This window comes from Telopea speciosissima, chromosome 2 (genome assembly GCF_018873765.1).
Source record: "Telopea speciosissima isolate NSW1024214 ecotype Mountain lineage chromosome 2, Tspe_v1, whole genome shotgun sequence".
Lineage (NCBI taxonomy): Eukaryota > Viridiplantae > Streptophyta > Magnoliopsida > Proteales > Proteaceae > Telopea > Telopea speciosissima.
This window is the reverse complement of record NC_057917.1, coordinates 58,641,936-58,663,480: the sequence shown is the minus strand read 5'-3', so window position 1 is coordinate 58,663,480 and position 21,545 is coordinate 58,641,936. Positions and strand designations below refer to the sequence as shown.

Sequence of the window (21,545 nt, the reverse complement as noted above, 5' to 3'; positions counted from 1 at the left end):
TATGACTCACTTTCTCCATTTTTTCGTGCCTTACAAAAAAAAAAACAATACATGGGAGCTTATGGATCTTCCTCCAGGGAAAAGCCGAAAGTGGATTGCACTGTGGATAGATATAAGGCATGACTTGTGGCCAAGGGGTTCACTCAAACATATGGAATTGATTATCAGGAGACCTATTATTGTCTTGTGTTGTAAATCTGGGATGGGATCTACAACAGTTGGATGTGAAGAATGTCTTCCTCCATGGTGAGCTTGATGAGGAGGTATACATGGATATTCCACCAAGTTTCTCATGTGACAAAACCTAGGGCAAGGTTTGCAAATTGAAGTATGCACTTTATGGACTGAAACAGTCACCTCGAGCGTGGTTTGGAAGGTTTTACAAGGCTATGATTTTTGTGGGATGTAAACAAAGTAATGTTGATCATACTTCGTTTATCAAAAGGATGGGTGATAAGATCACCATTCTCATGTCGATGACATTGTAGTAACAGGAAATGATGGTGATGAAGTCAGTCGGCTGAAGAGGTTTCTTGGACAGGAGTTCAAAATTAAGGATCTGGGAAAACTAAGGTACTTCCTTGGAATTGAAGTTGTCTGATCTTCAAAGGGCATCTTTCTTTCTCAAAGAAAGTATATCATGGATTTACTGTCCAAGACTGGGTTATTAGGATGTCATCCTTCTGATACACCTATGGATGTTAATGTACGGCTCAAGGAAGAGGGTGAACTTGCTGATAAGAGTCGATATCAACGTTTGGTAAGGAAGCTCATTTATCTTTCACATACGCGTCCTGACATTGCTATAGCGGTGAGTTCAATTTATGCATGACCCTTACTCTTCTCATATGGAGGCTGCTCTTTATATTCTTTATTACTTGAAGTCAACTCCAAGGAAAGGGATTCTTTTATCTCCTCATGATCAGCTGCGGATAGAGGCCTATATAGATGCTGATTGAGCTGGTTCTCCCGACAGAAAGTCTATCTCTAGGTATTGTACCTTTGTAGGTGGGAATCTTGTCACCTAGCGCGGTAAGAAACATAATGTAGTTGCTCATCTAATGCTGAAGCAGAATTTCGTGTTATAGCACAAGTTATTTGTGAGTTTTTATGGCTCAAGGTTATACTACAAGACCTTGGTGTTCCCGTTCATCTTCATATGATTTTGTATTGTGACAACAAGGCAGCGACCAGCATTGCTCATAATCCGGTACAGCATGATCGTACCAAACATATTGAGAATGACGGGCATTTTATCAAGGAAAAATTAGAAGCAAGACTGGTTTGTGTTCCGTCAGGACTGGTTTGTGTTCCGTTTGTAAAATCTGGTGACCAACTAGCTAATATCTTCACTAAAGGACTGACTAGCTGATTGTTTCAACCTATTCTGGTCAAGTTGGGCATGTTAAACATCTATGCTGCAACTTGAGGGGGAGTGTTGAATTATGTACACCAAAATACCGTGGGGGTATTCTGGTCTTTTGGGGTTTATTTTTCTGTGTAGCCAACTCTCCTAGTAGAGTCGACTATAGTAGGGATATTACTGTTCTTTGTAATTTCTTCTTCAATGTAAATAAGAGGCTTGGGGTGATCAGATCATTCAAGCATTACATCTCTAATTGTTCTGCTAACGGATCCCAAGAGGGACTCTTAGATGATAAGAATACCTCTCCCAATAGTTATAATTATCATAATTGTCAAGGCGGCAAGGATACCCACGACGGTGGAGAGCTGCCTAAGCGCTTAGGCAACCAAGGGACCCATGTGTTGTTTTTTATTTCCCCTCTTTTCGAACATTATTTAGTATGCTACAATATATACCTTATATCATCAAAAATCAATATTAAGCCACATCAAGCCATCAAAAATTAACATTAAGCCACATCAACTCATCAAAAATAAACATTAAGTCACATCAAGTCATCAAAAATCAATATTAAGCCACACCAACTCATCAAAAATCAACATAGAACAAGAAGACAGCAGTACTGAAGAAGCAAGCTATTGGAAGTTTAAAACAATCAAAACATACATTTGATTTATACTGTTCTTGGAATTGCTCATTGTCCTGGTATCCCTAGTCTCACAGTTGGTTTAGACTATTCTTAAAAAATATGACCTTATCTATAAATAATTACAATGCTCTAGATTTAGAGAACTATTTTTGTTCTTTGAGAAGTTTGACTAGTCAAATGATTTTATTTTAACATGAGACTTTTTGTATTAGGAATAACACAAAACCAGCTTTCCAACAAATCCAAGATTGCTTAAATCTGATTTATATTGAAGGAGTTATGTTCCGATCAACCACTCTTTGATCTGTGTGAATTCTGCCAAAATCGCTCTAAATGATAATTTTTTTTAATATATCAAAACTAATGAGCATTTTACAACAGTTTAGGTTTTTAGGAATATTATACCATATTAAGATTTATAGAATTTTTAGAGTTGAGAAAAACTCCAGCATTATAAAGTTGAAAATTTCACCACCTACCACCAAAAATCCAGTTTTTGTTCTTGAACTAGGGTGTTGACTTTTTATCTTTTTAGAATTTTATTTTTTAACTATTTTTATTGGATTCAAATAGGAGGATATTTGCTTATTTATGAATAATATCTTAAGTAAACATTTACGTAAATGATGTTTGACATAAATAAAGGTCTAAAAGCCTAAGCTGCTCAATACCACTAAGGCGGCAGTCGCCTAGGCCCCCAAAAATCCACCAAGGTGACGCCTTGACACTATGATCATTATCTTGCAACCAATTTGAAGAAGCTCAGCTACTGCCGACCTGATCTGAAGTTATTGACTGAAACAGGGAATCCAATCAAGAACGCCGCAAGGTATATTCTAATCTCCAACCACCCACCTCTTAAGGAACTTGATGGATTTGGACTATGGAAATTCAACAGCACTTCAAAGAGTATTCAGGGGTGTGTTGGTAGATCCTCCCAGTAGCACAGTTGCAGGTTATAAAAGAAAAACTGGAAATAAAAGAAAACAGAGAAAAGAAGGAAGTAGAAGCTAAGATAATAGGATTGAGTCTCTCACTCTCTCCCTTGGGCCTCTCACCCTCTCATAGCACAGGTATCTCACCCCTCAACTGTATCCCACAGCCATTGTGGGTTTCTTAAAACCAACTCAGTGTTTCCTCCAAATCTCAACTTGGGTGTAGATCAGCCTTGTTATTTATTTATAATAATGCAATTACAACCTAATTCGATAGGACTAGAATCTTCCCATTACAACTTGGAAACTCAAATCAAATTGATCTCTTATTCTTAATTGGAAACTAGCCTAACCTATTAGCTATTGCATAAGAAATAACTGAATTAAAAAACAAACAAGATAACCCAAATCGATATGGCTGATAGGGGCTGAATGTGGTCCAAACCATGGGCCTGGTCCATGGTAAAACTGGTGGGCTGAAACAACCCATAAAGTGGGCCAGGTTTTGGCCTATCTTGCAGCCCCATCGTTTGACCAAATCCACATCACTATCCCATGTCACGACATCAACACACCCACTCATTCCGCCTAAAAAAAAATTAGCATTCTGGCCTAAGATCTGGACGAAAAATAAAATGTGTCGGGCAAGAAGAAGTTCTTATCATCTCTTTCTATATTCCCTCATGGAATTGTGCAGATAAATACCACATATCCGAAGAAAGAACCCTAGTTACAACTTACAAGATTAGGAAACAATTTCAAATAAGGCTTCCAAGCAAGAAGTCACTGGCTCCTCAATTTAAAAACAGGTTTAAGGAAAGGTGGTGATTTGAACCAAGTAACATGCCAGGAAGACTAACAGGAGAACAATTAAAATAACAGACACCAATAATATTTACAAAATAAGTTATCTAAACACCATAAGGAGAGGCTAGATTAAAGCAAAAAGGATGACGATATCCACATAAACCCAGGCAGAATGCAAACAGATGCAACAAGAAAGTTAAACCAACTAAATATTACCGCAAGATTATAAGGAGAACAATTAGAATCACAAAAATCAATAATTCCATAAAATAAGTGATCTCAATCACAAGGAGAGGCGCACCGGAAATGTTTCTTGGCATATAGAGGCCACAATGTCACAGTAGTCATTGAAAGAAATTCCCGAAGATTGTACTGCTTGAATCATGTATGGTTTAATCTTATCGGCACAGTTTTCAATTACTTTCTTTCCAAGTTTTTGTGCAATAGGCAAAACATCCTGATGCAGAAAAATCTAGTAAGATAGAAACAGATGGAAAAAAAAATACAGTAACGAAAAAGATGTGCAGACAACAAATTACCTGATTCTCCTTTTTAACACTATTTAAGAGGGGTGAAAGAAGCTCCAATGAGATATCTTCACTTTCTTCTAATACAAGGGTCATAATTGTCTCCATCGCGGAGAATACATTTTCAGGGTGATCATCCCTGAAATTTAAGCAAATATGTTCACAAAATTATAAATTTCATTAATGTAACACAACTGTATGGCTAATTCAAGAATATGTAAATAAGTACATATTCATTATTTGAAAGAAAATTAAATGAAAAACAATATTCTCATCAACAGAAAAGATCGATGGTGAAAACAGTGTTCAGCTCAACTACAATCAAAATTTTAATGCCAGATGCCTCCCCAAATTTTTACAATATTATCTCATTAAAGGACCGTATTTCAATTATTTGCTGGTTAAATTAATTGGCTATTGTTTCCTGCACATCCCACCAAGGTACTAAAACTCATCTTGAGTACAGGTTTCGAGTTGGGTCGAGATCTCAACAGGTTAGGGTATTTTTTTTTTTTAACTTGATAGCCTAGTTTGGGTGGGTTTTAGACCTAGTTTGGTCATGAAAGTTGGTATACATCCTATTTTGAGCCATTTAAACACAATGGCACTATCAGATTTTGAAAAATCAAAATCCAAATAAGAGTTTCACTTAGTAGGAAACCAGGATAGACACTTATTTATGCCTAATATCATTTAAGTAAATGCTCATTTACTTAAGATATTATTCATAAATTAGCAAATACCCCCTATTTGAATCCAATAAAAATAATTAAAAATCAAATTCCAAAATGATAAAAAGTCAACCCCCCCCCCCCCCCAGTTTAAACACAAAACTGGATTTTTGGAAGTAGGTGCAATTTTCAACTTTCTAATGTTGAGGTTTTCTCAAATCTAAATATTTCATAAATCTTAATATGGTAAAACATTGCTAAAAACCAAAAGTACGGTAAACTATTCATTATTTTGATGTCCAAAAAAATATTCTCATTCAGAGCGCGATTTTGATAACATTCGAGAACACCAAATTAAGTTTGACTAGTACATAACTCCTTCAATATAAATCAAGTTTAAGCAATCTTGGACTTGTTAGAAAGCTTTCCAGCAAGTCCAAGATTGCTTAAATCTGTTTTGTATTGAAGGAATTATATACTAGTCAAACTTAATTTTGTGTGCGGGAATGCTGTCAAAATCGCTCTAAATGAAATTTTTTTTTTGACATCAAAACAAATGAATATTTTACCGCACTTTCGGTTTTTAGCAATGTTTTACCATATTAAGATCTATGGAATATTTAGATTTTAGAAAAATCCCAACATTAGAAAGTTGAAAATTGCACTACCACCGAAAAACCAATTTTGTTCTTGTATTGGGGATTGACTTTTTATCATAGTTGTCAAGGCGCCGCCTTGGCGTCCAGGCGGAAACCCAGGTACTAAGCGAGCCTACGCTTAACAAGACTCGTGAATGGCGGCCGACTTGACCATCTAGGCGTCGCCAAGGCGGTTAAAGCGACGCCTTGGGACGCCATGAGGGCAAGGCGGACGCAAATATGGAGTTTGTATTTGTTTTTTATATTTTTCCTGCAATTATATATTATTCTTTATGTTTAATTGGTAATGGTTGGTGCATAATTATCTCACGTACACTCCTACATGCGATAAATAGCCTTTACAACTAAAAATCTAAAATCCCTAAATTCCTAAAGGTCAAAACGTAAATCTGTAAAAGGCTTTTAGCCTTTAACTTCTTCTCTAAGAAATTAAAAGTAAAACCCTCGACTCCTCTACGCAAGAGGTTGTGCGACACTGCAACCTTCCTCCTTCCTTTCCGGCTCCGGCTCCGGCTACGGCAACTCGACTCAGGCGAAGGCAAAGTTTCCTCCTACCTCTCGAGTCCTCTGCGCAAAAGTCGAAGCTTCCTCCTCCTCGGCTCCTCCTACGTTTACGGCAAGGTAAGTCTCTACTCCCTATGCTTCTTCTCTGTAACGGTAACTTCTGATCTTCTCTTTCTTTTTTTTGCTTAGTAACTTCTATGGTTCTATGATGCTTCTTCTCTATAGTCTGTAACGGTAACTTCTTGTCTTTTTTTTTTTTTGGCTTCATTGCTTTGCAACTTCTATAGTTCTACTTCTATACTTCTTCTTCTCTATAGAGTAACGGTAAGTTCTTCTCCTGTTTTTTTTTTTTTTTTTTGTTTGATAACTTCTATCGATGCTTCTTCTCGTAGTACATGTGATGAAGTCGGTAACTCTCCTTTTTTTTTGCTTGGTAACTTCTTTACTTCTTCCTTCTTCTTCTCTAGCATGTAATGCTCTCTTCTTTTTTTTTTATTTTTAAGTCCAGAATCGTAACTTCTAAGCTTCTTCCGGTTCTTCTATGTTGCTTTTTCTTTTTGGCTTGGTAACATGGTTAACTACCTCTTGCTTCTCTAACGCATTAACATCCTCCTGCTCTGCCCCTTCTTCTCTGTTTTTGTTTTTTTATTGGTTGACTGTTGCTTCTTCTTCTTCTTCTTCTTCTCTGTAGTACTAACAACTACAGAAATTGCTCAAGAGATTTGGTTCTGCTACTTCTTCTCTGCTGCTTTTTTTTTTTTTTTTGGCTTGGTAATGGTATTATAGACTTATAGTAACTTGGTAAACTGCTGCCTGCTGCTTCTCTGTAACGCTCTAAGCCTCTAACTGCTGCTGTGTCTTCTCTGTTTTTTTTATTGGTTAACTGCTTACTGCTGTTTCTTCTTCTTCTCTGTTGTACTACTACTAAGTACTAACAGTCTAACACTTGCTGCTGCTTCTTCTTCTCTGTTTTGATGTTCTCTTTGTAATGGAGAGTACCTGAATCACTAAAATAGATTAGTCAGATACTAGAAATCTAGAATATTAGACACTGATGTAGCTTCCCTGCTTCTCTATTTTTTTTGTCCCCTTTGCAATGACATGATGTGATGATGAATTGATGTTAGAGCAATGGATGCTGATGCTGCTTCTTTTCTTTTTTTCTTTGCAACATTTTTTTCTTTGAAAGTATGAATCAGAGATTCAGATTTCAGAATCATGATGATGATTGATGAATCAAAATCATGATTTCCTTTTTTTTTCTTACCCTTCTTGCTTCTATGTTTTTCCTTTTCCTTTTTTTGTAGTTACTTTTATCCCTTGGCAGTTGGCACATTGCAAACCTGCAAAGTATTGAATATTGATTCATTACACAATGGATAGCAACAGCGAGGGTGGTAATGTTGGCGTTGCTAGTAGTGGGGCTGATAATGGCAGTACTGCGGGTATGATCCATTCAAAGACCCAAAGAGGAAGGCCAAATCAAATGACCTAGGGTGGAAGTATGGGTATTGGCTTGACTTTACAGACAAAAATCTTGTCAAATGCAATCTGTGCAAAAAAGATCTCAGAGGTGGGCTTAAAAGGATAAAGCAACATTTGGTGGGTGGCTATGGAGATGTTGCGAAGTGCACCAAGACAACTACAGCAATTGCTCAAGAGATGAATGAAGCTTTAATGCGCAATAGGAAGAAGAAGGCAGCAGATATATTGGATGATGATGATCATCATCATGATCATGAGGGAGGAGGAGGAGAAGAGACATCTCTTCAGGTTGAGCAGATACAGTCTCAATCTAGTCCTAGTACTGGTAGGTCTCAATCTTCTTCCAAAGTGATTCCAAGCTCTGGTACAGCTGCAAAGAGAAAGAGGAATGTCATAATTCAGCCACAAGTAAGGGGTCCCATGGATGCTCATGTGAGACGGACACCTGAACAAGTGGTTGCCGATAGGAGGCTTAAAGGCCGTAACCAAACTACAATAGAGAACCGGATGAGATCAGCTAAAGAGAAAAAGAGAGTTGATAATCATATTGTGGATTGGCTTTATGAGTGTGGGATTCCATTTAATGCACTAAAGTCAAGAAGCTTTGAAGTGATGATTGAATCCGTTGCACAATATGGGTCAAGATATAGGCCCCCTACTTACCATGAAGCGAGGGTGCCTTTGTTAAAGTCAGCAAAGGAGAGAACTGCAGAGATGAAAAAGACCTATGAAGGGTATTGGAAGCAGTTTGGATGTACACTCATGTCTGATGGGTGGACAGATAAAAAGGGAAGACATTTGATCAACTTCCTTGTCAACTATCCGGAGGGGACTTATTTTATGGGTTCTGTTGATGCATCAAGTTATGTACAAGATGCAAATACCTTGTTTCAATTACTTGATAGCAAGGTAGAAGAAATTGGGGAAGAATATGTTGTGCAAGTTGTTACAGATAATGCTGTCAATTATAAAGTAGCTGGTGCATTGTTGATGGAGAAGAGGACAAGGCTCTATTGGACTCCTTGTGCAGCCCACTCCATTGATCTTATGTTGGAAGATATTGGTAACTTAAAGGCATACAAAAAGGTGATAGTGAAGGCTAGGAAAATAACAACATTCATCTACAGACACACACGCCTTCTAGATGCCATGAGAGCTAAAACAAATGGGAGAGATCTTGTGAGGGCTGCTGTAACAAGATTTGCAACTTCATTTCTAACACTCCAGAGCTTATTGAGGCATAAGGATGACTTGAGGCATTTATTTATTTCTGATGATTGGAAGCATTCTAATTTGGCAAAGACAGAGGCAGGAAAGAAAGTGGCTAAAACGGTCTTTGCTATTACATTTTGGAATGGTGTGGAAGACTGTATCAGAGCATCAAAACCACTTATTGTTGTTTTGAGGATTGTAGATGTTGATGAGAAGCCTGCCTTGCTTGAAGTCTATGTTGCCATGGTAGAGGCTAAAAAGATGATTAAGAAAAATTTTGGGGATAAAGAGAGGTTGTGGAAGAAAGTCATAAATATTGTTAATAGGCGATGGGAGTGTCAGATGGAGCGCCCATTGTATGCTGCTGCATTGTTTCTTAATCCTGGGAAGTTTTTTCAGTATTCAGAAGCTGAGGATTGTCAAATGAGACAAACTTTACAAACGGCTTTTAATCAAGTCACCTCAAGATTAGTGCCTGATCCATCTTTACTAGACAAGATATTACATCAGGCTGGTGAATATAGAAATGCTCGAGGTCTTTTTTCGAGCAATATGGCCATTAGACAACGGACAACTATGAATCCTAGTAAGTAGCTAATTGCCTAATTATTTTATATTATTTAGTTATTTTGTTTGTAGTTTGTACCTACTTTGTATGATATATTAATCCAATTTTTTTTTATTACATTTATACTTTATAGTTCTTTGGTGGGATACACATGGAGGTGATGCTTTTGAGCTTTCAAGGATTGCACGGCGTTTACTGGGCCTTTGTTGTACCTCTTCTGGTTGTGAGCGCAACTGGAGCACATTTGATTTTGTAAGTATTTTGTGATTACATTTATTTTTTTTATTTTTAGACTTCTAATTTTGTTATTAGTTTATAGAAGAATGACTTGGGATCCTCTATTGAATTCAGATTCACACCAAGAAGAAGAATAGACTAGAACATGAACGTTTGAATGATCTAGTCTATGTTCAATATATTCGCCGCCTTCAAGAAAGGTTTCGACAAAGGCGTGAGGAGAATAGAAATTATGATCCCCTATTGCTTGATGAGTTAGACTGGACTAGTGAGTGGATGGTTAGCCAACCAATGGATGATTTAGTCCATCCCCAGGATGATCTCACATGGGGCGTTGCTGATAGAGCAATGGGGGCATCTACATCATTTGAAGGCCAAAACCGAGCAAGGAGAGCTCAACCATCAACCTCTGGAGCAATCAACTCTTACGCACATCGTAATCGAGGGATAGCCCAGACGGCTATTGTTGAAGATGATTCAGGATCAGATGGAGATATGGTAGAAGAGGAAGATGTGAATGACGATGAGGATGTCATAGATAATTTTGGAGAAAGGGCACGTGGTTCCATGGAACAACAAGAAGAAGATCATGATCATCTACCAGCTGCTAATTTACTTGATGATGATTTTGATTAAATCATTTGACATATGTATTTGGATATTTTGAGTCTTTAACATTGACACTTAACTTGACTCTTGAAGTCTTGAGTATTTGAGTATTTGACTGCTTAAACTAGGATATTTGAGTCTTTCATATTCTTCATTTCTTCGTCTTATTTCCTTTTCCCCACCTTCATTTGATTTATTTCTTCTTTCTTCTCTATTAATTGTTTTTAACAATTAGCATGCTTACTTGCATTGTTAATTTTCAGGATTGATACATGGAGTCATGGACAACATGAACATCCTGATTCTTGAGTCTTGAGTCTTGACAATTGACATCTCTTCAATTTTTTCATTTTCTTAGTAGCATCTTGGTTAAGGTATGCTATGCAACTATGTCTTTTATAAAATGATGATAATAACACATTTTTTATCTAGGACTTAGTGATTATTGATTAGTGATTACTAACTAAGAGAATGTTCATTAGTCATTTGTGATTTTGTGCTGTCTTTTAGTTTTTTAATTAATTTATGATGTTTGATTATTTTGAATTTTTATGTGTCATGTATGATTTTTCATTTTGATGACTTGAGGTGGCTTAAATTTAATTTTTAATGATATAAGGTATGATACTATGATGCATCATGCCATCATGTATTGACTATTGAGTGTTTGGGGGGAGGGGAGGGAGATAACTAACACTAGACCGCCTTTACCGCTTAGGCAGCCGCTCTACCGCCTAAGCGCTTAGACAGGCCTCCACCGCCTTGGACCGCCAGGCCGCCGTGACAACTATGCTTTTTATCCTTTTGGAATTTGATTTTTCAAGTTTTTAACTATTTTTATTGGATTCAAATAAGGGGTATTTGCTTATTTATGAATAATAACTTAACTAAATGAAATACAAAAACATTTACTTAAATGATATTAAGCATAAATAAGTGTTTGCCTTAGTTTCTGGCATAAATAAGTGTCTATATACCAAGGTTTGCATAAATAGGTGTCTGCATGGTTGTCAAGGCAACATCCAAGCGCCTTGGACGCCTGTTTGTTACCGCCTCGTTTTTGGACCCTCTTCAACGCCTTGGGCCACCTAGGCACCGTGACACCTATGGGTGGCTGTTTACTAAAATTTCCCACTGAGATGACCAAAAGTCCAAAACCACCGAGATCTTGGCCGAGACATTGTAACTTTCCATTTCGCCCTTCATCTCGCCTCGAGCATTTGAAAAAGCGAGATTTACATCGAGATCTTGCGAGTTTTAGTTCTTTGTTGTATGCCCAAATATCTTCCACATGGCACATTGGATGGAGCCCAAATTTTGTGGACGGATAGACCCCAAGCCCCCCCTGCTCACATATCATGGTCAGCCCAAATGAAATTGGCCAAATGGAAAAATAATGCTTTGAAAATCTAAGTCCACCAAGAGGGTACATGAACTACCATGAATGCATGGACCATGTTCCATCCATCCAACGGTTGGAATTCCATGCAGCAAAAAGTAGGTCATGCATATAGGAAAGCCTTCTGAAGAACTTTTGCCGAATTAATTATACTTTATGTTATCTTGTGTTGTGGATGTTATCTTGCTTGCCTCACACATACAATGCTCCAAAATTACTGAAATTAAATGACTAACGACATATAAGATGCAATGTTCAAAATTTCGCCAAATTTAATGAATCTTTGCCAAAACATTTGGGTTTCGGCAAAGGGCGAAATGGCCTAACCAAAATTTCAAACCCTGTAGAGAAAATATAGTGACCCTCCATGGGATCTGTTGTTTGGTTAACCATAAAGAACAGCTGTTATAAACACCATGAGCAGAAAAACAAGTCAGACCCAAAAGCTAATGACAGCTATAAGATCTCAACGAATTTGATCCATCAATATGATACACAGCCTTGGTTTTTTTTCTTTCCCTCTTTTCTCAATTAGTGGGACACAGAACTTCACAACCACACAATTGCAAACAAATATACTTGAAATATAAAATAAAGCAAAGCAGAAAGTCTAGAATTGGCTTATTGATTGAAGAATTCGACATTTGTCTTGGTGAGTACGAGCTATGAAGCCCTAAGATGAAGGACAATTTGATAGCATGGGCCAAATAGGAAACAAAATCAACTCTTGGGTTTTGAATCACTTAAGAAATCCAGAACTACTTACAAATTTGAAATCAGAAGCAATAACAGAACAAGAAGCAAATCCTTATGCCAACCAATTGGATTGTTATAAAAAGACCCAAAAAAAGAAAAATACCTAATATCAAATAATAATAATAATAATAATAAAGAATATTATTGACCATGACAGGCATGAAAAAGGTTAACCATCAACCAAAGAGGAGAGGAACCACTCCCCTCTCCTCAAAGCATATAATTTCCATTACATAACATTGAAATACCATTCTTAAGAATTACAGTGATACATGTATAAGACACATAGCCCCCTTTAGACTTAATCTTATAGACTTATAATTGAATTATGACTCAAAACACCTAGCCTAGGTCATGAATACCCAAACTGAGTAGAATATTATTCAAATAGTTCAGGACAGAAAATGGCAGGACCAAAGGTCCAAAACGACTGGTGGAATCATTAAGGGAAGAGATGAATGCCATAAACAGTTCATGCCAATTTAAAAATTTTAAAGGCTATGATGGAATAAGGAACCATTCAGGAGAAGGTTAATGAAAGAGATGAGACATTTGAATCGAGCTTTAAATCCCAGAGTTAGTAAACCATACGATTCCACTAATTGAGCTATGCAACTGAAGAACATATCTACCATAGAGAGGGGGAGGGGGAAAAAGATGCAACAACAAATCAGTTTTTTTCTTCTTTCTTAGCCTTTCAATTTTCAGTCACCAACAAGTTAAAGTTAAGCCAACAATTCCAACCTGTTCTACATCACCTGAAATTTTCACTGGAATTTATCCATACTACATTCTCATTGACCAAAATTTTAAACTAAAAATGAACAAGGCAATAAGAGACGAGCTCACCAGTGTTGGAGCTCTTACCTTATAGCTTTCAAGAAATGCTGGAACATCTCAAGAATCAGAGCATCACATTCAAGGTCCAACATCACAACACATGATCGAACCTTTGCCACAGTTTCAAGAATTGAAACTCTCTTAGAATATAAATGACTATCAGTATCAAACAATTTCTCAAATGCACCAACAATCAACTGAAATATTTCCTGCATAGAAACAAATAGGAAACAGATTAAGTTCGTAGAAGCAGTCATAAGAACATTACATCATTGTTACAACAGAAAGCTGAAAAAAAAAAAAATCTCAACCAGAATCTCAGATTCATTAAGATATTGAAAATACCTTCATTTGTTCATCTTCGTAAGGAGCTTCTGGTGCTGTTATTCTAGTGATTTCACTGATGCAAGATGCAACTGCAACTTTAACATCCATATCTGAATGCCTAAGAAGATCATCAGCAACCAGTGCCTTCATTGAGGAGCAAATTGCATCTTGCATTGAATTTGATGGTGATTGCTCTACCCTTGATAGGCAAGTCTCAACTTGCTGAAAAGTTCAAAAAAATCTCATACAAATGTTAGAGGAGGAAATACAAATGCAGTAGCCTGTTTTATGAACAAGGATCCCTCCCAGTCCCCACCCCAAAACGAAAGATGACCGCAATATAAGGAAAACTTGATAAACAGCAGATGAAAAGGCTACTCCTGGAAAAACAAGATAGAATTCACAATCAAAGATAAGTGTCTATGATCAAAATCATATGTTCACAAAAAAAAAAAGGGGCACATCCAGTGCACGAGGCAAAGGTGCATGGCATAGTTGTCAAGTCGCTAGGTGATCCAAGGCGTTTGAGGCCCTCCCCAAGAGCTTAGGCGGCGCCTAAGTAGTGCTTAGGCGGCCTAAATCGCGTTCCAATATTATTTTTTTAATATATTAATTATATGTGTGAAACAATCAAAACACACATTTGGTTTATATGTTCATTGGTCATTTTCAAGTATACATAGTCTCACATTTGGTTTATACTATTCTTGTAAAATATGATGTTATCAATAAGTAATTAACCTGCTCTCGATTTAGAGAAATGTTCTTGTTCTCTAGGAACTTTGATTGATCAAATGATTTTATTTTTACATGAGACTTTTTGAATTAGGTAGAGCACAAAACCAGCTTTCCAACAAATCCAAGATTGCTTAAATCTGATTTGTATTGAAAGAGTTATGTTCCGGTCAAACCTTATTTGAAGTCCGCGACTGCTGTCAAAATCGCTCTAAATGAAAATAATTTTTTAGATATCGTAACAAATAAATATTTTACCGCACTTTGGGTTTTTAGCAATCCATATTAAGGTTTATAGAATTTTTAGATTTGAGAAAAACCCCAGCATTAGAAAGTCGAAAATTTCACCTGTCGTCAAAAATCCGTTTTTGTTCTTGAACTGGGGGGTTGACTTTTTATCTTTTTGGAATTTGATTTTTTTAACTATTTTTATTGGATTCAAATAGGGGGTATTTGCTTATTTATGAATAATATCTCAAGTAAACATTTACTTAAATGATACAATTAAACCAATGCAAGACGCCCTACAATAAGGCAACAGCCGCCTAGGCACCTAGAAATTCTCCTGGACACCTAAGCGACGCCTTGACAACTGAGGGGAATTGGGAGAATCAGAGTTGCAGTGGAAAAGAGAGAGGAGAAGAGACACATGCACAAGCTTCAACTTTCAACATTTAAGTCTTCTAAACTTCAAACCGTCATGTCTGAGTTCTACTACGATTACAATGAATAAATAGAAAATAATTTTGTATAGGAATAGAAACCTAACTTAAATAGAAACAACCCACAGAGGAAACTACCAAAATAAACCATAGCTAAGGAAAGGAAACTACCTAAGAAGCTCCTACAGAACTACCCATTTCAAATTTCAAACAAAAATAAATATTGCATCCTAAATAAACTACCAGCCATTGCCAGACCCAAAAACCGGTTTAGGACCAGTCTTTGGTTTGGGCCTCCAAAGTGGGTCATGTTGGTCCAGCTAGGCCAAGGCAACTGCATCAGCTTCCTCCTCTGAAAAGAACTCGACTCCGACGAGTTAGAATAGGGTCCAAGAATCTCGTCCGAGTTAACTTGTCGTACGAGAAATGTACATGCTGTCTTCTTGAGTTTGATAGATGGAAGATCCTTCACTGGGAGGAATTTCATCTCAAGTCCACCATGCTAAAAGGAGTATTCTCATAATCAGAGTCTGTGGCTTTCTTGTCATACAACCATGGGCATCCCAAAAGAATGTGGCAGAATTTCAAAGGGAGGACATCACACTGCACCTGATCAATCAGTCACCAATGGAATATGTGAGCAAACACCGTTCATTAACCTTGAGGTTTGTGTTGTTCACCCACACAACCTTGAGGGATTCAGATGAGGTCCCATCTTTAAACCCAACTTGCGAACAGCATCTTCAGCGACAACGTTGGTACAACTGCCTGAGTCAATCACCATATCACATAGGTTGTCATTACATCGCACCCTGGTCTGACGCCAATCTTTATCTTCCTCATTGGGAACTTTCTGCATAGCCAAGAGTGGGCAAATAACATAACAATATTGTCGCTCGCCACCACTATCATCATCATCATCATCAACCTCGCTAGGCTCACACTCATGCTCAGCCACCAAATTGATTGTCCATGTTGTCTGTTGCTCCTTCAGTTCAAATGGTATGAAATTGTCCTTATCAAAGTGGTTTACCAACAAGTTAGGGCACCGAGCAATCATATGTCCATACACCTTGCACGTGAAACACTGAATAACTGCTTTCGGCATCACTGAATTTCTGTCATATCCACGTCGAGGTGGAGAATAAGGTCTGTCTGAACCTCCCTGAGGTAGGGACGAACCAGTAATGTAAGTGCCATAAAGGAACCACTAGCCTGTGGTTTGCTAGTCAAAACTGACTTCTGCTGAAAAGAGGATTGTTGTGGGTGAAAGCTATATCACCTCTAGAATAGGTGTCAATAAAATTTCTTTGATTGTAAGGTTTTCTCAAATTTTACGCAACCGGATATGCCACCTGAACTGCTTCCTCCATAGTAGGTAGTCTACTAACGGCAAGTACGACACTAATCTGTGGATGCAAGCCATTGCGGAACTGAGCCACTAAGATTTCCTCGTTCCACTCAAACTCAGATCAAGTGGCTAAGTAATAGAACTTGGCCACGTACTCCTCAACTGACAAACTATCCTGTCTCAACTGCACAAATTTGAAGTGTTCACGCTACTTGTAATCAGTCAATTGGAATCTTCGGTCCATTGCATTTTGCATCTCAGCCCATGTAGTAACTTACCCAAGACCTCGAGTCTGATTTTATTGCTGGTGTTTGATCCACCAGACCCGAGTCGTGCCTTTCAATTATCCTTTGCAAATATCAATTTCCTAGCCTCTGTCACGTTGAACCATATGAAGAAAATGTCCAAACTATGAACCCAGTCAAGATATTGCTCCAAGTTATGGTCCCCATAAAAATCAATGACTCCCACCCTTGCTGCCTCGTCCACTCCTTCATATCACTCAACCCCATATAATGGTGCTAGTGTGTAATGTAGTAGTGGGGTGGAGTTGGAAGAATCTCCATAAAGTATGGGACTCTTTCCTTTCTCAGAAGCCACCAGTCGGTCAATCGAAGCATGCAAGATTTCATCATTGACTGGATGGAATTGACAGCAATAACGAGAGTATTGACACGTCCAGTGAGGATGCCACACCTTTATATGAGTTAAGTTGTTGGATAATCTCGCTATTGGCGACCATGGTGAAGGTAAGTAACAAAACATTTTAAAAGAATAATGGCAAAACAGTGAATAATAAGAAGTTTATGACATTAATGGCAGAACTGTAATTATGGGAAGTGCAAGTAACACAAGGCGATGGAGAAGCACGTATAAGGTAAAGGGCAAACTAAGAAGTGGGTGAAAAAAAAAAAGATAAAACAGAATTAATATAAAACTGAGGGGCATTTTAGGAAAGAAAAGGGACAAAAGAAAGATCGTGGGGTGGGGACTGGGGGTTACCGTTGGAGTTTGGACTCTGTCACTCGACCCAGAGGAAGAGTGCAAAAATGGCAGAGATGTGGACAGCATAGAAGGAGGGGAACTCGCAATCTCGAAGGTGCTATGGGTCGCAACTTGTGACAAAGGAGGCTGCGGCAACTTCAAAGGGGTCTAAGAGCTTCGTCAGTGGAGAGCTCGGGGTGATGGAGCTGCGACTTCGAAGGAAGAGGTGGCGAGAGCTTCGAAACAGGTAAGGGTTCTTTTTTTTTTGTTGATCTCTGTCTCTTGCCTTCTCTTCTGTTCTCGCCTCTCTTCTGCTTTTTTTTTCCTTATTTTTTTAAGGTTCTGGCAGAACCAAGAAGGTGGGTGATGGTGGGTTGGGGGAATTGGTAAGGGAATCAAATGGGATGGGATTGGGTTTGAGTTGAGGTTTGGGCTTTGTCGATGGAAATCGCAGGGGTGGAATGTTGATTCGGCTGCTCGGGTTTAAACAGAGGCAATTTTTTTTTTTAGGTTCGCTAATAACAGCATGGAAGAAAGGAAAGGGAAAAGGAAGATGGGTTGGGTTTTGCAAAGAGAGTGGAATGGGGAGGGGTGGTCGTTGGAGTCGAAGGATGTATATATTATTTTTTTTTCACTGTTGCTGGTCGAAGAACAGTAACGGAAGAGAGGGATAGAGAAGAAGAAGAAGAAGAATGGGTTGAGAGAGATTAACAGGGAGGGAGTGAAAGAGATTGATGGGGAAGGATGATGGATCCTTCGGCTTTAATACCAACTTGGTGTTGGGCCGGTTAGGAGAAGAGGGTAACTAGGAGAATCAGAGTTGCAGGTGAAAAGAGAGGAGAAAAGACACACGCACAAGCTTCAACTTTCAACATTTAATTCTTCTAAACTTCAAATCTTTATGTCTGAGTTCTACTACGATTACAATGAGAAACTACTAAAATAAACCATAGCTCAAGAAAGGAAACTACCTAAGAAGCTCCTACGTAATCTACCCATTTCGAATAAAAATAAACTAAAATAAATATTGCATCCTAAATAAACTACCAGCCTTTGCCAGATCAGAAAACCGGTTTAGAACCAGTCTTTGGTTTGGGCCTCCAAAGTGGGTCATTTGGTCTATCCAAGCTAAGGCAACGGCATCAGTGCACTTCAGATAAAAGCCAAAATCTGATTTCCTCATGTTCCAGAACCTGACTATTAACATTAACAACCTGATTTGTCCCATTGTATGTTCAATCCATGGTGTGAGTAGGGGCCTCTCCATAAAAAAAGATGGGCTTACTTAATAGATCATCCAAAATTTGTAGAAAGCATGAGTAGTAAAGATAACTTCAATGCATATCAAGAAGATCGCTGGAAACTATTACGCCAATGACGTCCAAAAGCATACCTGGCAGAAACACATTAGTGAGAGCCAAATTATCTATTTTTAACCTCTCTTTTTTCTGAAGGGTACCACGTAACCAAATATTTATTTAAAATTCACTACACTAACCTTGATAATATAAGAAAACTACCTGTAGCAGACCAATTACATTTTACTTCACCAAACCCAAGAATAAAAGTTATTTTATTTTCCAATATGCCAACTAATTCTTTTCTACAGCAGATCCTAACAATAAAGGCAATTGAACAATTGCTCAAAATATGTTGGCCAATCTCTCTTTGAGGAGGTATAACCGTAAAACCCAAGTAAACTGACTGAATCACGCCAATTCAGACCATAGTTGATAAGGCGTCACCTAGTCTCCAGGTGCCTTGGTCGCCTTGCTGGTAGCGCCTTTGATTGTTTCCCTCCTCCAACACCTAGGGTCGCCCAGACGCCATGACAACTATGATTCAGACAATGTGTCCCAAAAGTGTGGCCAAAACGATCAATTATTGAATGGTTATTCTCATACCAAATTGTGTGTTAGGAGCAAGGGTAGCTATATAAGGCTAGGATTTAACCAATAAATCCATTGTCGCAGAATAATGAGGCTAGGAATTAACCAGTAAATCAATTGTGGCAGAATAATGACAAAACAGTCAAGAGATGGACCAGTACGTTAGCATACAAAGTTAACAATTAGCAATAAACTATGGTACAGTTACTAAGCAACTAGCATAAATTGATATTAGTCAATGTATGACATACGGATCTAACAAAAAAAAGAAAAGGTGGACCTCCAAAGCAGCACACAAGACACCCAGCACTACCGCTCGTCATCTAATTTTACAAGATGTTCAGCCTGAGTGTTACTTAGTGGAATAATTAAGGGTTTCTGAGTTTTATCCAAATAGGAGCATACAGAACTCTTATCATTTTGCAATTGAGTTTGAGCACCACCCATTGTTTCAAAAACAGGATCCAAATCAGTCAAAATGTCTGATTCGAATCAGTATCGCCCAGCCCCAATTCCGATTATACCCGATTAATTAAAGCCACAGATGGATTAGGCTGCAACATTACCACCCCCACTGTCAGCCAAAGAAGAACCTTCTACAAATTCCTTTCCTTCTCAGAGCTTCTAAGATCTCCTCCCACACCTCCGATTTTCTGTTGCTCCTCACAAACCTTGGTTCCATATCCAATCGAAGCCTGATAAGCTCCATCATCTCGATTCGAGTCCAGTTCTTTGATATCCTCCTCCTCCTTGTTCTTTTTCTTCATCCATGCCTCCATTCTCAACCGAAGGGAACAAAGCAAAGGCCAAGCCTCCACCGCTGAAACAGAGGTCCTCGAAATGGTGTATGGCTATTTGTTTCGAGGGCTCATAGAACATTGAAAGAGGAGGCAAAGTAGCTTTCTAGTTGGCATGCATGGTGGGTGCTTCGCTGGAAAAACTCCGCCGTCTTTGAGATCATAGAGACATGAATTTTGACCGATTTCAAAGACACTTCATTTGGTTATGGACCGGTTGCCAGAATTGGCCAATTCCCATTGATTCCAACTGATTCAAATCAAAATCGGATCAGAATCGACATGACCCAATTCCAAGTTTTTAAAACTTAGCATCACCGTCTTCACTTAACACTAAGCTTTTTTAATCAGGACAATCAAGGGGGGGCCATCAACAGTTTTTGCCGTCCCATTCCCAATCACCCAAAAATGTTGGGACGGCCAAAACCACCTTTAGGCATCCCAAGCATTGTCCCGACGATCCCGAACAATGCCTCAGGAATTCCTTTATTGAAAACCTAATTTCACTTTTGGGAGGACTAAGCATCTAGGTTGGACTTTAAGGCCCATTACACTTTTCACTCATATGCTTTCCGCATGTTCTTGGTTCAAATGGCCTATAAGATCGGTCATTCTTCTTTATTTTCTTGACATCTTGAATGTCATCAAAATTCTGCAACCTTCTTTTGAATCTCCCTGGTTTCATGGTTGATCTTCAATTTTTTCCATTGTTTTCTTCTTTTACTCAGTAAAATAGCATAAAATAAATGAAAAATATTTCTGATAGCAAGATCCACAAGATTTTTAATCAAAAAACTCAAATTTTGAGACTTTTTTTGTTCTTCTTCTTGATCCAATTTCTAGGGTTTCAAACAATTCTAACCGATTCCGGGACAATTCCAATTGATCCCGATTGGTACCGATCCGTCCCCAATTCCATAATCTTGAACTATGGTGGCAAGAGAGTTGTTTTAAACTAGTTACTGATTCTCAAACTGAAAATCCGAGTATGTCAACTCAAGAACACACGTCTACAATGAGAAAAACTCGCAAACAGCAAATCCAAGGATTAATCGTCCACAATGTGTTAATATATTCCATATCACTGTAGCTCAAAAAGTGAGTATTTTTCCTCCTAAACTCGGCTTAAAATGACACAAACAAGATACATGTGAAGATGCTGACCGTAAAGAGGAACTCAGATAATCATAACCTCTTCGTCAGGCCATATTTAGAAACCTCGAAGGAGAAAATTAAAAAAAAAGAAATTACATTCAAACAAATATCACCATCATAGTTCACAACTAGGAAGACAAACAACACATGCATACAACAACAAAGCCACCAACTGCATGCCACCCACCCCAAAAATGATCCAACCAACAGAACAAAGAAGACAAAGGTACTAAAAGATATACATAAAACAGAGAAAGAAAACAGGGCTTACCTCGAGAAGTGGGAGGAGTTCATCGACATCAGAAGGAGGACTATTGAGGAGTCTCTCCCCAGCTTCCTTAAGTTGTTCTTCGAGGTCTTTCTCCGAGGACGCCATTTGTTCCCGTTCCAGATCCTCGAAGCTTCGAACTTCACTGCAAAC

At 38.2% G+C, this 21,545-nt stretch overlaps 1 protein-coding gene across 1 annotated transcript in view; it reads right to left on the bottom strand.

Annotated features, from left to right (window-relative positions):
• LOC122650932 (muscle M-line assembly protein unc-89-like) overlaps window positions 1–21,530 on the bottom strand; it is a 37,392-nt gene extending 15,862 nt beyond the window's left edge. The window contains exons 1-5 of the mRNA XM_043844291.1: window positions 21,396–21,530; window positions 13,570–13,773; window positions 13,252–13,433; window positions 4,297–4,423; window positions 4,059–4,214 (exon numbers count right to left, since the gene is read on the bottom strand). Coding sequence (XP_043700226.1) covers window positions 4,059–4,214; window positions 4,297–4,423; window positions 13,252–13,433; window positions 13,570–13,773; window positions 21,396–21,500 — 774 coding nt within the window. The 5' untranslated portion in view covers window positions 21,501–21,530. The remainder of the gene's footprint in view (window positions 1–4,058; window positions 4,215–4,296; window positions 4,424–13,251; window positions 13,434–13,569; window positions 13,774–21,395) is intronic.
• Between the last annotated feature and the right edge of the window lie 15 nt (window positions 21,531–21,545).